This window comes from Corvus moneduloides, chromosome 2 (assembly GCF_009650955.1).
Source record: "Corvus moneduloides isolate bCorMon1 chromosome 2, bCorMon1.pri, whole genome shotgun sequence".
NCBI lineage: Eukaryota > Metazoa > Chordata > Aves > Passeriformes > Corvidae > Corvus > Corvus moneduloides.
The window spans coordinates 13989445-14006538 of NC_045477.1; the positions used below are offsets into that span (position 1 = coordinate 13989445).

General features: G+C 34.6%; 1 protein-coding gene across 2 annotated transcripts in view; it reads left to right on the top strand.

Moving 5' to 3' along the window:
* NCAM2 (neural cell adhesion molecule 2) overlaps positions 1 to 17094 on the top strand; it is a 282099-nt gene that overhangs the window by 148237 nt on the left and 116768 nt on the right. For both annotated transcript variants that reach the window (XM_032097436.1, XM_032097444.1), the window contains exons 5-7: positions 4940 to 5077; positions 9339 to 9456; positions 13635 to 13795. In XM_032097436.1, coding sequence (XP_031953327.1) covers positions 4940 to 5077; positions 9339 to 9456; positions 13635 to 13795 — 417 coding nt within the window. The remainder of the gene's footprint in view (positions 1 to 4939; positions 5078 to 9338; positions 9457 to 13634; positions 13796 to 17094) is intronic.

Below are 17094 nucleotides of genomic sequence, written 5' to 3' on the forward strand. Positions count from 1 at the left end.
TACCCTGTGAGTTACAGGTAACTGGGGTATAAGTAATCTGCTTAGGCCAGACTGATAAAGCCTGGGTTAAGATAAACCTCACCTTTTCCATATGCAAGTTCTAAGTCTCTGGAGAGGCAACTAATTAGGCAAATAGAATTTCTTTGACTTACCCCTGCAAAAACTTTAAATTGTTTTTTTCAGTGCTGTCTCAATAGTCATCTTTGCCAAAACATGACTTTGCACATTTTCTGGAAATGGAACTAGCATTGTTAATTAACCAGCTTTTCTAACTTCCCATCAGTTTTACCTCTGCATGTAATGAAACTCAGGGAGGCGCATGCACTTAAAATTCTTCTTTCAAAATTAATTGTAATTTTCATTTCAAAATGAAAAAGAAAAGCTGCTTGGGTGTTTTATGAAGTCAAATAAGCAAATGTGGAACAGTTAGGGGATAAAAAAAGCTTGGTTGATATTTCTGGACTCAGTCTTAGGTTCCTCTTCATTGTGAAAAAAAGTTTTGATTAAACTTCTTTCTTATTTAGCATATCCTATTTCTTCTGTCATCTAGACATGGAGACTAAAAGGAAACAGCAAACTTCAACCCTTAGAAAAAAACAGTTGAAATTTTTATATATATATATAATTAAAGAGTGAATGTGGGTGAGACACAGAACATTTTCAAAAGTAAGAATGCTGAAAATAAAACAAGAATTGGCAGTCTGGGAAGAAGTTTTTCAAGGATGTTAGTCAGAGCTTGAAAAAGTAGAACTGCTTCAAATATCTCAAATATTTTATTGCCATTTTGGTTTTCCAATCAATCTGTAGGATTAGTAAAGCAGATGAAGCAACATTTCCTTTCTTCAAAATCATGCACTTTGAAAACTGAGGTTTTAAAATTTTAATGCTTAAACTTGCCTTTTTTAACCATTTTCTTTCACAGTGCTAAAAGGCACAATGATAGAAACCAGTTTTAATTAAAGTAGTAGAATACTTCCCTTACGTTCTGATCTAGAATAGTATTCAAACACAATTCCAGTCATGCTTGGGAGGAAGCAGTTTTAAATCACATAAAAATAGGACACTGTAAGCTTTGTGGGTTTTGTTTATATCTGTATGGGTTTATAATACAGGTGAAAACCAGCATGCCCACTGTCTTACAGCTAAGAAATTTTCTCCATGCCTTGTGAGATAAAAATGACTCTGTTTTATATTATAATTTCAGTTTCAAAACCTACTGTGGATGATCAAATTCTCTCTTCTTCTGAAAGATGATTTAAGGCACACTTCTAATGAGCCAGACTAACCCTCTAGATCATATTGGGCAGGCTGTGGCAATCCAGTCCTGCTGCTTCCTTGGTGTAGCATAGTCTCTGAAAGTTCTTTTCCACTGAAAGTCAGTAGCTTGTAAAGTTCTAATTCCAGTACTGGAGGCGCGGTGACATTGCCCTGCAGAGCCCATGTAGACCATTTAAATACATTTGTTTTAACCAACATGCAAATGTGATTGCTTGCTTTAAGATGGTTAACATGCTGTGTTTATTTTGTGTTCAGAAGATATTACAGTCCATCTTGGAATGAATGACAAGTTTGTTTGTATGAGGAACAGGTTTAATAAAGATCTTGGTCTTCAACTTTTTCCAAAAGTTTTGATATTTTATTCAACAGTTCTTTAGTCATGTCTTACTGGTAGAATGTACAGCATTTTGTCGGACACTGTGGCTCATAGCCTGGGACATACACAGCAAAATTTTCAAATCATGAGCCAGAAATACCTCTAGATTGGATTGAGTGGCACTGAAAAGACATAGGCAACCCTTCTTGTCAGCCACATCACTTAACATGGGATATGACTGAAGGGGAAGGTCATGTGACTGACTGTTCTAAATCAGGCATTTGAAGTTGAGGGGGTTGAGTCCAGACAGTGCAGTGATGAGCTGGAGGAGCGTAATGCCCAGTTACTGTTCAGATTCACCAACTTGAATCTGTTTAGTAAAGGGCACAATTTTTATCAAGATATCCATGGCACAGTGAATTTCTTGTATACTCATGGGAATATCTACTTTTGTATCCATATTTCTTCAATGAAAGTTGAAAAGTTATCCAGCCGATGTTTAGTTTTCTTTTTCCTAACACTAAGTGGACCCTCTTTTTTTCAGTGTTTATAGAAATGGAGATCATCTCCAGCCCTCTCATTCATCTCACACATTACATATTTATGTTAAAAAAAAACAACCAAAAAAACAGATTTACCAATGTTTAAAGGCTTAATGAGGGGCTCGATCTCAGCTTTTCAAAACATTTGGAGGCACAGTTCTGTGGGAATTGTGTAGGAGCAGGACAGGAAAAGATGTTCTATTTTGTATGTGGTAGGGTATAAAATGGCATTAATATTCAAGTATGACTTTAACAAACCAGACATAATTAGTGTAAATGTGTTGAGGATGTTATTGTCCTGTAAACTTCTATCGGGTGAGGCATAATTTTCTCTTTTATTCATTTCTCTCTTCATTTTATGGTAGAATTCTTGCAACTGAAAGAGAAGTCACTTGGTTGCTAGTTAAAACTGAAAGCTCCTAAATCTCATCACCCTCCAGTATTGAAAGGTGCAAACAGAACAAGAACAACAGCTGAGTAACAAGGGTTCAGGTTCTGCAAAACCCACTTCAATTCAGTGAATTGCCGGAAGTCATTCTCCCCAGAAGAGTCCATTAATATTGGCGATCTTTCTTGGATTGACCTTGGTGAGCTTCCAGGCACCCAGCCAGCCACTCTCTCACTTATCCTCCTCAAGAGGTTGACCTTGGCTGGATAGCAGCTGCCACCAAAACTGTTCTATCACCTCTTCTGCGACTGGACAGGGGAGGAAAAATATAATGAAAGGCTCATAAATAGAGATAAGGACAGGGAGAAATCACTTGCCAATTGTCATCATGGGCAAAACAGACTCGACTTGGGGAAAATGTAATTACCAATATAATCAGGGTAGGATAGTGAGAAATAAAAGTCTTAAAAATGCACCTTTCCCCCATACCTCCTTTCTTCTCGGGCTTAACATGACTCCAAACATTGTCTCTGCTGCTCCTTCCTCCTCAGGGGAGGACTCCTCACACTCTTTCTCTGCTCCAGTGGGGAGACCTGCATGAACTTCAACTATCCTTCCAACAGACTGCAGTTCTTCAAGAGCCACTCTAGCATGGGTTCCCCAGGGGCATCCCAGTCCGGCCAGGAAACTTGCTTTAGCATGGGTTCTTCTCTCCATGTGTTCACAAGTCCTGACAGGAGCTTGCTCCAGCACGGGTTTCCCACAGGGCAACAGCCTCCTTCAGGCATCCACCTGGTCCGACCAGGTCATCCAGGGGCTACAGGTGGACCTCTGCTTCCCTGTGGACCTCCATGGGCTGCAGGGGCACAGCTGCCTCGCTGTGATTTGCACCATGGGCTGCCAGGGAATCTATGTTCTGACACCTCTTCCTCCCTCTTCACTGCCCTGGGTGTCTGCAGGGCAATTCTGCTCATGTCTTCTCACTCCTTCCCTGGCTGCAGTTGCTGTTGCACAGTAACTTTTCCCTTTGTTTAATCTGTTATCCCAGAGGTGCTACCACTGTTGCTGATGGCCTTAGCCAGTGGCAGGTCCTTCTTAGAGCCTGCTGGCAATGGCTCTCTAGGACATGGGTGAAACTTGTAGAAACTTCTCAAAGAAGCGTCTTCTGCATCACCCCAGTACCAAAATATTGCCAAAAAACCTAAATACAACAAAATAGTGCGAGAAAATGAGACAAAAAGTGTGTTGGGATTAAGACAGGGAGAATGCTCACCAGCATTAGCAAAATGGATTTGATGGAGGGGAAAATTAATTGAATTTATTGCAAGTTAAATAGTGTTGGATGGTGAAACACAAAAACAGAATTAAAGCAAAATCTCCCCTCTCCTTTTTTCCAGACTCAACTTTACTCTTTCGTTGCTCACTCTTCTACCTCACCCACCCCAAGGGGTGAAGGGAGATTGGGGAATGGGGCCTGTGGTCAGTCTGTAACAGTTCCAGTGTGGATCCTTTCTGTGGGTTGCAGTTGTTCAGGATAAATTTGCTGCAGCATAGAGTCTTCCATGTGTTATAAAGGGGGTATCTCCTCCCACATGCTCTTTCATGAGGCCAACACATCAACATGTAAACCTAATACACTAGTTCAGTGAAAAAGGAGAGGAAAAATTAAGTTCAGGTCCAGTTTACTTCTGCAGATTATAATTTTGCTGCTGCATGTGCAGGAAAGTGTGTGCATGGCTTTTAGAGCCTGATTTTGCAGTGCCCTTCAGCACCTCAAAATGTCTATTGAATTTCAGTTTATGCTGGCCTGAGGAAGATAGAGTGGTTTGGGGTTGATTTTGGGTGATGTCTTTGTACCCATTTCTGTGAAGTGTTAGAGGGTAGTGAAATACTTCGTTGACTAAGAGTGAATGAGGAAAGGAAGAGGAGGATGGAAGGAGGGCAAGCAAGCTTAAACATTGGGCTGTAGAATGGGCACAAAGTCAGCTGATTAGTCCAGACAGAGAGGGAAACAGCATTTTGTTGCTTATTTTATAATAAATTGCTCAATTTAATTTTTGAGGTTGTTTTTTTTTTTTCATTTAATCTTTTTGTTATTCTGTGAAAATGCCTATGAGTATTCCAATCATTTTGCAATAAATTGTAATTTAACTTACAGTTGATTGCTCCTTGGAGTAAGTAGCAAATTATGAATGGAATACCAGGATTGAATTTTAGGAAATTCAATGCATTTTGAAATGAGGAAACCCCAAATTTTTCAGCTAACATTTTACTTTTAAATGTACAAATGTTTTGTCGTTGAGCCCTCAGATTGTACAGAGAAAAAAAATAAATATTACTCATTTAAGTTAGTGTTCCTCATGTTGTCTTGATTTACTTGATTTTTGCCACTTAATTTCTTATTTTCATTTCTAGATCGATTTGCAGTATTAGCAAACAATAACCTCCAAATTCTTAACATCAATAAAAGTGATGAAGGAGTATACAGATGTGAAGGAAGAGTGGAAGCAAGAGGAGAAATTGACTTTCGGGACATAATTGTTATTGTGAATGGTAAGGAGTAAAGTTGGTGAATTGACTTCTTGCTTTATTTGATTATTATGGCCAATTTTAACATATTCTAAAAATCCCTTATTAAACTGGTTAGTATAATTGTGTTGTCTGTTTAGTATTGGTTTCCTATAAATGTAATTACTTAATATTGAAAAAAAAACCTACTATACTGTGTAAATAGAATTCATTACATTTCATAATATCAGTAAATATAAATATGTAAAACATGGATAATTGTTATTAATCATTTACAGAACAATAATTATTTCAAGACTTGAACTTCAGATTATAGTAGTTCAGTTCACTCTATTTTTCAGTGTTTTGTCATTTACTCTTAAAAAAACGCACTTTATTTTTTCATAATTATTCACCTTCACTGTGTTAATGTACCTTACGAGCTGTCCCAAAAGTCACAGATACATTTTATTAACAGTCTTAGTTACAGATTTTTTCAAATTTTATTTCTGTCGAATAAAATATGAGAGGAGTTACCTGAAAATTTGCATTATACATTTTATTAGTTTATAATAAACCTCTAAGAAGGAAAATTAATGAATTGAGAGAAGATGGAGCATTTAACTCAACCTCTCTTAAACTCAGCATTGACCTGTTGAAAGATAACAATCTCTTCATACATTGCCTGGAAAGGACACAGTTCATAAAGGGCACTTTTTATCTCTGCAGTCTGTTTAATGTCAGCTTTTCAGTGAAATTCTGCCACAGTGCATCTTAGGTTTGGAGCTTTAAATGCTCTGCCCTTGACTGGTCCTTCTCAGCAAACCCTGGTTTACATAAGTCATTATGTAAGGTGAATCCACAGTTAGTTCCAGCAGAAAGAGCAGATTCTGGCACAGGTATTTCTTAGTCCACGTTGTCAAGCAGCAATGTCTGAAGCAGAATTCTCTAGATTGTTGTAGGTGGTACATTCTGGTGCTGCATTACCACGACTCCTTTTTATGTACAATTCCAACAGTGCATCTGGTAGTATTTAAAAAGCCAAATGATTTTTTCTTCTGCTGCTATTTATGTACAGGGATATGAATCCACCTTCTAATTACCTTTCACTTCTATTTGGTATTTATATGCAGTTGAGCCAAGAGAGTCTGTATTTAACCTAAAACATTAGGTTGCAAACCATGGTCTGTCTTCACATCATTTATTCATGAATTATAAAAACAAATTTGGTTCTTCATACATTTATTATGACTCTAGGCAAGAATGTTAACACTCATCTCTAAACTTCAGTCTTGGGAGGAGAAGGAGCTGCCAAATAAGTGATTATGACATTGTTGGTCATGTAGAGTGACATCAATTAAGAACTATTTCCTGTTTTATTTATAGTAATACATAGGTTTGCCTACATAAAGTTGAACGGATAAAACTTGGTCCAAAATAGCTTTTAGAGTAATATTAAATTCAGAAAAAAAGAAAAATTGTAGTGTTTTTTAGTGAAAAGGAAAGCCTATAAATGAATTGGATTCAAAAAAGGAAAGGAAAAAAACAAAAAAATAAAGAAAAGGAGGATGAGTCTATAGACCACCAAAAGCTACATGGCTATATTTCCACTGCATCTCCTTTTCCAAAAGAGAAATAAGAAATAATACTTACTTTGGAGGATAATCTAAGCTTGCTATAAAAAGAAAATGTTATCATGAAAATATTTGTATGTAAAAGTTATTCAAATTCAGAGCTTCACTGTTTATTTACTCATCTTGTAACAGTGACTGTAGAATCTACAGAAATATGCAAGATCTGTACAAACACATAACAGGAATCACAGAATAAGGTGAATTGGAAGGGACCCACAAGGATCATCGAGTCCAACATGAAAAAGCTGTCCTGATTTCAACTAAACCAGGATAGAAGTATGTAAGGTCTCCAAAGCAGGCTAAACTGTAACAAAAGAACTTAGGGATCCTTTATGAAAGCTGGCACAGCATGTTAATTACAGTAGGTTTTGGTTTGTTTTTTTTTTTTTAATTAAAGTTTGTATATGAAGAGATTGCAAATTTACTCAAAAATAATTAGAAATAAATTATGGAACAAACTTTGTTATCAGGGTAGTTTCTAATGTATGGAAATCTTTGGGAGGTTCTAATGGGTAATAAATTGACAGCTGGATTATCTCTTAGAAATCTAATGTTTATGTTTCTTTTCTACCTGCAACACTGAAGTTTTGATAGCATTTATTTTCTACTCATATTTACAGTGAGGTCTAAATGTTAGGCTTTTCTTTGGTTACAAATGGTTGACATAGAAGAGAAGGAAAGAATTCAAGTCCTCCTGTAAACAAAATTTCGTTTTTTACATGTTCTTTTGTCTCTCTTTATTTTTCCCTACTCTTGTTTATTAATTATTTTTCCCTAATTTACTATTTAGATTTATTTCTTTACTATCTGGGAAGTTCCACAAATGAAATAGCCATCCAGAGCTCACTGAAATTAATCAAAGAGAATTGTTTACACTTATATGGGACTAAATTTTGCCACTCTGCTTTAAGTATGGAATGTGGGAGACTTGCCAGTGTATCTTCATTTCTCTTTTCCTCTTGTAGGTTCACACTTTAGCTTCAACCTACATACGTACAAGAATAAAAAGAAAACCAGGTCTATTCGTTGAAATAATGATGAGAAAAATAAAATTTGACTTTTGAAAACGGAAAATAATATTTCATTTCATTGTCATTGCAGTATCTCTTGGAAGATTGAAGCACTTTAGTGCGCTGAACCAGGTCATAGTCCTGTAGTTCTTAGTGGTGAACAGTGAAGAGCCTGCTACTTCTAGTAAAGAATTATCTCTTCGTGTTCCCAACTATAATTTGAGGTCTAGACATTAGAATGCACTGCGAAATAGCCAAAATGCGTTAAAGGCTTTCTAAGTAGCATTTTGGGGTTTTTTTGTTGGAGATTGATAGATTGCTGTTGCAGAGCAGAAGGGTTTTGTATGCTGAGTAATGGCCCATGCAATTTCAGATAGGAAAGAAATGATCTGTGAAACACTATAAAACACACCATTTAAAAGTGTGAAAAGTACATAACAACACAGAATTACTTATCATTGATAATTCTGATACATGATTTTATATTAATTTGATATATTTAAGATTCAGAAGTGTAAAGGCTTCTGAAATATTTTGTGCAAAGGCATAAAATTTTATTTTCAAGAGTGGGTGAGAAAAATTTGGTGGAGTGCAATGGAAAACTAAAAGCAAGTTCATTTGGGTTGCCTGTTTCATCTTTTCTCTAGTGAAGAGTAAAGCTAAAAAGGATAACTGAGTCACTGTCATTTCACAGGATGTTCTTGCTAGCTGACCTCTATTTTGTGAAGCTCTAATCTTTTCCCTTTCATCTCACTCTCTGTGGCGTTCCTTCTTTTCTACCTATCAACTTCTGTCCAATCTGCTTGGATTGTTTTTATTTGTATATTTCATAGAATCATAGAGTAGTTTGGATTGGAGGCACCTTAAAGATCATCTAGTTTCAAACCCCTGCCATGGGCAGGGACACCTTCTACAAGACCCAGTTGCTCATATCTCTATCCAATCTGGCCTTTAACACTTCCTATTTGCTTGTTAGTTAATGGAAGCAGACATGTAAACAGATATGTTAACTATCAGCCTGTGAGTTGTTCTGTCTCAAATATTATTGCTATTTTTTCTGTCGGGTAGAGGTTCTTTGCAAGCTGTTATGATTTTAGTAATAACTTCATCCCATTAAGAATTAATGAATTAAAGAATTAAGAAAACATTTGTCACTATTAGAACAACATTAAATTCTTGGACATACAAATAGATTGCATCCATTGGCCCTTTGGAAGCTAGTGATATTCCTGCCCAGGAAGTATGCAGGAGTTCAGTAAAAAGAATTAAATATGCGTAATCCAGACTCCTGCATACTGATCCTTCTTTTAAAAACATTGTCTAATATCAGTACGTAGTTTTATGTCTTATGTGTATATTGTCTTACATGTTAGTTATAACTTCAGTCATCGTAGAATGTTCTGTAAGAAAATTGAAGAACTGCTGAAAAAGACTTTCAAAAATTTATTCTTTAAAAAAAATGTTATAGCTGTCCTGATAATACTAAGTCTTTTATTTAAGAAAAGAAATACTAGTAACAATGATTCACATTGTAACATGATCCCTAATTGTAACCCTAAATTCTCAAATTAGCAAAGAATCCTGGTCTGCATTTTAAACTTCTCCAGAAACACCAAAAATACTTTCTTTTTCATTCATTTGGCATAATGTTCTATTTTTCAGTTCCCCCTGTAATCATTCTGCTACAGAAATCCTTCAATGCCACTGCAGATAGAGGAGAGGCCATAACTTTGTTCTGCAGAGCCACTGGATCACCTCCACCAGAGATCAGTTGGTACAGGTAAGTTCAGTTAGGGTCTACACATCAGGGCACATTGTTTTAATGTGTCCCGATTTTCTGTCACTATCCATTAAGCTGTGCAACCTTAATTTCTCTGCTGAATTTTAAGAGAAATTTTTGTCCATTTCTATTCTAACTGCTAAGGCTGGATTGAGCATTAATAAGTGAATGGACTCACACAAATTCCATTGCACTCAGGTTGCCAGCAAGTGAGATAAATGTAAAAAGTAAAAAAAAATACTATATTGTCATGATTTCTTCATATGTGAGTGGAAAAGGAATAAGTCCATATCTCAAAAACAAGAACAGCCTAACAAGAACTTTTGCACATAAATGCCTCAGATAATAAGTAGCCAATACAGGTCAGCAGTACTAATAAAAGAAAGATAACACTTTCCACATCTGTAAAAATAGATTCTAACTTTAACTCTCTATTTCAATGCGATTCAGAAAGAGGTATGAATTTAGACACTTGCAGGACCCAGGAATGTTTCATTGAATAAGTTTCAGTGTAGCTTAATGTCATGTTAAAAGTATAAAATACTTTGGAAAAGGAATTGCTTTCAAATCTCATGTGTGTTTTTTTCATTATATCAATGACATGAGCATAGTAGAGCTATGTCGTTTGGGAACACTTACCATATAACATTTGTAAAAATTTAAATATCTATATACTCTGTGTTCTTTCAATTTCAACAAAGATATGCATCAGCCCTGGGATATCAAGTATCTCAATACTGCATACCAGTTCACATTTCTATTTTAGACCTGAATAATTTGCATCTACTTATGTTATTTCAAGTGAATTAAAAGGTCATTTCATTTTCGAAATGAGCATAGAAGCGATTTTCATGAATTCTTCATCTCCTTTGGAACCTTTGAACAATGTTAGATTAAGGTTCTCTTCCTTTGCCTGATACCTTCATCTTCTTATGCCATAGGTCAATTGTGAAGTTGAATTTTTCTCTTATGTGATTTGAATCCCAGGAGATGTAAATAAATAGAATGCAAAGTTAATTACTTAATGTGGCTTAGAATTCAAAATTTAGTGAAGATGAGGAAAAAAACCCCAAAATATGTATAGCCCAAATTAAAGAACCTATTTAAATTCAAATCATATTATGTTTATTTGATGTCTTTGAAGTAATTTTTAAATCTCTCCTATCTAACCAAAATCCATAAGAGTTGCCTGAAATCTGCTATTCTAAATGGCTTCGGTGTAAGACAGCAAGCATTATGGTATATATTATGAAAGAATGCCTAAATTTCCACCATTTGTGGATATCTCCATTAACAGTTGTAGGATTTTTTCAGTGTTTTATAAATATAGTGCATACACAGGCCAAGTGTCTTGGGGAGACACTTATGTCTATATCCATTGATCAGAGCCCACTGAAGGATTTCCCTTTGGTTCGACAGCCCTTGAAAAGCTGACTTTTTTAAACCATTCATTAAATACCTTTTGTACTGATTTTACAGCAGCTTTTCAGCCTTGTGGACTGGATATTGAATCATATATGTGCAAACTTCTGTTCCTCCTTCAGGAACTATCTCATAATGAGGAATATCGGCTAATGTGCCTACCTTCCCTTTTGGTTGGCTTTTTTCCCCCTTTGATTCTCTTTTAATTTTGTCTGATTAGGGTGTAAATTCTTGTCAGTAGAAAATATTCTTGGTTTTTTATTTGCTGACACTGAGATTTTATAAAAAGATACGTCAAAAAGAACATTTATCCCTGTGACAGGATATTATTATTGATATGCAAGCAGGGAAAAAAGATGAGGGGAGAAAAATTCTTGTTTTTTCAGAGGAAGCAAACAATTCTAGATGGTATTCCAGTCCTAAATTTCTGCATCAAATTTCTTAAATCTCTGTCCTGAAATTTTCAAGTCCATTTTCACTCATTTAGCCAATTAAAAGGATTCATAATCATCTGATCTCTTAATCTGTTCTTGGTCTTATCTAAAAAGTATGTCAAGATAAAGACACTGTCTTTCTACAATAGTTCAGATGGGGTTTTTTTGGAAATTAGCCTGAGCATAGGAAAACCAGATCAACATAATTTTTCTTGGTTTTGAGAAAAATCTGGAAAACATTGTCAGTGAATGTTAGGGAAGTTTATCTAAACTGATTTATCTAATATTAATATGCTTGTCATCCACTGTGAAGATAACTGAATCTGTTTATGAGAATTAATGGCCAATTATTGCCTATTTTGTCCTCTTCAGTGTGCTTTTTTGATGTTGAAACAAAGTTGGCACTAACATCAATTTTAGTGTGTTTCTATTTTAATAAACAAGTGGAATTATGTCTTGAATTTGATACAGTTTTAATAGTATTTTGGAAGGATTATAATCTTTGGTCACAGCAAAGATTGTATTTAGATTTGATCAATTTAAAATAGATGCATCTGAACTATTGTGTCAATTTTTCTCAAAAAATGCTTGAGTTAACTTATAAAAATCAGTCAGTTCGAAATACCTTGTCAAGAAGAAAGGTCATCAAAGTTTAGTTGCTGCTCTATTTAATATATATATATATATATATTTGTTGCTATTTTGTGGACCAAGAGAATCTAATTCTTTTTCCATATAACTGGTATCTCTGTTGAAGCTGATATTACATTAATGTAAAGCATAACCTTCAGAGAAGCAGTACACTAATGGAATTAAATTAGCTAGGACTGAAAGATAAAGATCCTAATGTAGCTACAGGTCATGAACTGGAAATCTTTACTTGTGTGAATAGTCCTACTGAAAACATTGTTTATAGCTGTGGAGATAATTTACACTGTAAAGTTTAGCCAGATCAATTTCCCGGTCTTTGCTGCCAGGACATAGAATGATCTTACAAAGGAAATAATCTACTTTAAGTACGTTTTCCATGTTTTCCTGTTATCCAATATCAGCATCAATATGAATCTGTTCACTAGAGGGTCTAGGGAAATGCTCATAATCGCATTTCTGCTGAAAAACTGCCATAGATACCAATGATTGTGAAAACAGGTACCTGGAAATTACTTCTAACCTTGAATATAGACTTTTTTGTCCTAAAAGAAATCACATGGGGGTTTTTGGTTGTTTGGGATTTTTTGTTGTTTGTTTCTTTGTTTGTTGTTGTGTAGTGGGTTTGAGTGGGTTTTTTGTTGTTTGTTTCTTTGTTCTGGTTTGGTTTGGTTTTCTGTGAGACTATCTAATATGGAAAATTAGGCCTTTCCTGTTCTATAAAACAATTTCTGTGATTTGCTTTGGAAAGGAAATGAACAAGTATCATAATAATGTCTTGAAATTGGTAACTAGGTGGACTAGAGTTATTTACAAAAAAGTGTTACTAAAATGCAAACTATATAGATATCAGGGGACTCCTACTAACAGGTATGAATTCTCCCAAGAAATAAGCAGTATCCACACTTTTAGAGAAAATATGATTTAGGAGAATATGAAATATATTTAGTTATCGTTATATGAGAAAAAAATGGAAATCATTGTTGCTCAAATTTGAAATAAAATTAGATGTCCTAAACCAGGCATATTGAATAGAATAGAATATTTGAGTAATGCCCTCTTGAAAAAGCACCTGTGTGTAGGCCAAGGTGCTCAAATGGACCAGTCAAGCCTCAATCAGCCCACAGAATTGCTTGCAGATTTTATTATTTCTGTACCATCTGGTCAGAACTCATTCTAACATCTGGAGACATGCCTGCTTGCTAAGTTGTGGCTAGCCAACAACAACTGAGAGGAGATAATTTGGATGGGTTCTTGATGTGCCAATAGGCTCTACGTGAATGTAATTTAATTTTTTTATATAAGTTGCTACATTGTTACTACTGTGAAATGCAGTAGTTACAGTTTCATTACGCTTTTAATAGTTCCTCACATACAATATATAACCGATTTCCTTATGCCCTTCCTTGAGCATAAACCATATGTAAAAATCCTATCCACAACCATTTTTCTAACATTAGTTCAACATTGAATATTTAAGAATAAAAGTATTGTAGTATTTTTAATGCATATATATCTTCTATAACCTGAAAATTTAATTGTGATTTTTGAGGCTGGTGTAGTAACAGTCTCTGACCCTTAAATATTTTCAGCATATTGATGCTTCCATAGCACATTGTTGCTGGAACCTAGTGTTTGGTTTATACCTTTTTTTTTTTTTTTTTTTTTTTTTAGGAATGGTAAACTTATTGAAGAAAATGAAAAATATGTCCTGAGAGGAAGCAATACACAACTAACAATAAGAGATATAAAAAATATTGATGCGGGTCCTTATATTTGTAATGCTAAAAACAAGGCAGGAAATGACAAAAAACAGACATTCCTTCAAGTTTTTGGTAAGTACTGCATAATATAGTTCATCTTTCCTTTTAAAATGTGAACAGTAAGGAAATGAGGGATTAATTCACAATCTTCAGTAACATAGTGTTTCTGCAAGGTGCCTACTGGTGCAGCAAAGTGCTTTCTGTATAATTTTACAAATTCTTTCCTCCCCATTGGCTACTTAAACCTTTACATCTGAATTTCATTTTGAAAAGGTTGTTCTCAGCATTTGCTGTCTGCTATTCACATACAGTACAATGGAGTGTTAAGTAGTTAATTCACTCTGGTTTTCGTTTAGAAGTTGACTACTTGCAAGAAAACCAAAAGGAGAAAGGGGAAAATTCTGACAGGGGGAAAACCAGGTCATTTTAATTTCTAAGCAGTGAATGTTTTTAGCAAGGCAATGCCATGCAGAGATGTTCCTGTTTTTTTTATTTTGTTTTTCTTTCTTGACTTACATTTTTTAAGTGCATGATTGCAGATGGAGTCACAAAAAAATTGTCTGCCCTGAGCTTCAAAGGATAAAAGTAATAACCTTAAACTCTTATTTCTTTCTATGCTCCACCACCCAGTCTGTGTTAATGATTCCCTCCTTTACATCGAACTGATAATTTATTTGAAGTTTTGTTGAGATATAACCTCATGAGAGTAGGCATTTGTGAGAATGTAGAAAACATCACTCACAATCACTGTGCAGGAAAAAGGCTGTAACTTACTTACGAAAAACCTACAAAAAATGAAAGTGTTGGGGTTTTTTTACATTAAATGTAGCTTGTAGTAAAGAGAAAGATAATTTCTATTTAAACAGTTAAATGCCATACTTAGGTCAGGGGAAATTAACGTTTTAAAAAAAGGAAAAAGAAAAATTAAATATTAAATGTTTAACATTAATTCCCAGCTAAAGCTAATAATACAAAGTGAAAGAGTTCTAACAGGAGAGAGTAATCTGATAATTTACATTGAAGAGGTTAGGTGTTGGATTGTATAATGCTGGCTTTGGGGATCTGGGAGCCTGAGACTGAAGCCATGGAGTCAGGTGAACATGGTTGTGTTCACATGCATCCCACTGTCTCCTCTTCGAGAAAATTTATGCTGTGTTGTCTCCAGCTCTGTACTCCAGGTGGATTGCCTAACCATTGGGCTATTGTTCTGAGGTACTTGAGAGTTATTCTCAATTTCTTTTCAAAGGAAAGAAGATGGAATAAAATCTTAAATGTCATCCCAGCCTCAAGAAGTACAGCATCTTGGTTTGGAAAACTGGGATATTTCATTCAACTATATTTCCAAACTTTAAAAAAAATAAATTGAAGGAATAGAAATTAATTTCTAATTTTGATACCAATTTAGGGAAGTTTCAGTCAGAAATAAGTGTGTATTTTACTCAAGTAATTTTAAGTGTGATGGAAATTTACTTAGCTTTTGCCTAGAGCAAGGAAACTTTTTAATGAAAGGGATAGGGAAAAGGAGACACTGGTGTCTCCTAAGACTGAGGATTTCCTATATACATTCTTTCATCTTTTAACAACCACTTTTCTGGGGACTCCATGGAAAGCTAAATCTTAACGTTTAGTAGATACTATGAGTTGGTTTAATCCATTATGAACCTACACATCCTTAATGTTTCCTTGACATCCTAAACTCCTAAATTTCTTGCATCTTTTCATTCTGGCATGGAAAATTATTTCTTATGTTTAAGTTTCCACAGAACTCTGTAGAGTGTCTTCCACATCTCTGTCCTGAGTGGTTGTAGCTAATTTATAGTGAAGTAGGGTTTTAATTTTTCCTACAATAAACTTTACTTTTGTCTCTTTCACACAGGTTAAATGCCTATTTATAAACATATATACAGCCAACAACTACTTATACTTTTTCCATTAAATGTGTCAAAAAAAAATCTGCAGTCTGAAAATGACAAGGCAGATGGCTGGTTATTATAGCTAAATGGTACACAAACAACTAGTTTATGTTAAATTGACCAATTAAATTGCATTTTTATTTCCCACTTCATTAGCTTATTTGTCTCACATGCCTGCTATCTTTAATTTTAATTTACAATGCAAATCTTTGGGGCAAAGACTACTGTTTCTACAACAGGGCTCTGGCAGTGTTGAAACTTGTAATAACAGTAATATAACCATAATGCAATAAAAATAATAGTAACATTATAGAAATCAGCACTTAAACTTTCAAGAATGCAGGACTTTTGAATAGATATACTCATCTCAGTGCCATGTAATAGCTACATATTTTCCTATGACCTAGATTCGTTAGTTTAACTTTGGAGGATTTTTCAGTGTCAGTGCTAAAATTTTTCCTCTGATACCAAATTCTTACTCTTGACAGTTTTCCTGCAGCACTAACACGTGCATGGAAATCTATAGGCATATACCCTGCCCTCCCCAGTTGATCTGTATCTGTGCTTTGTTCTAAAAAGAGAGAAAAAGCCCTGTTTCCCTCAGTCTTTCTTGGTATGATTTGAAGATCTCTCTCTGTCATCCTCTTATCTGCTATAACTTTTTCTGTATCATTAGCAATTGCTACCTAAAAGATCTCATCCAGATTAATGCTTAGAATTTGTGCTAAGGTTTTTAATTCAAATTCATTTATGTTTAGTCCTGCTGAACAGCTTGAAACCATAGGTGTTCATCCTTAAATTCTTTAAAAATACTCCTTGTTTTTATCTCTGTTTGGTAGCTATCACTTTCACCCATACTGTTCCATTTAATTTTTTTCTTTGTTTTTCTTTGCAGTATTAACTAGCCATATTTATAAATATGTGTGTTTAGATACATCTAAATTATCATTTTCAATTATGAAATACCACATTTTTACATCTATGGACAACCCAAAAAAATTTACAAAAATAACATAATAACAAGTAGTTGATTTAAGAACAGCCAATAAATTCAATACATTGAAGCTTCCTACATCTTCTTACTTTCTCCAACCTAAACATCGTTTCTTCATGATTCCTTCTCCGAGGTGATGGTAGTAGTCTTCATTTAGAATAAAAAAATCTAATCAGACTAAATGAAAGAAAATTAGCTTTAATTAAAGACATATTCATGCTTAATATGAATAGTGTTTATGTTCCTAGGATTTTCATTTTGTTTGCTCTTTAGTTGCTTATTTCTACTTTATCACTCAAATGCTAGGTTATACAATGTGATGATACTTAGAGTTGAGGTTTTCAACAAATATTCTCTTTTCTGTACTTGGGCCACAGAAAGATAAATTGCTATGTTTAATAATTTATTTTCTTAGAAATAAAAAATATTATTTCTTTAATCAGAATTGATAAAATGTTTAGAGG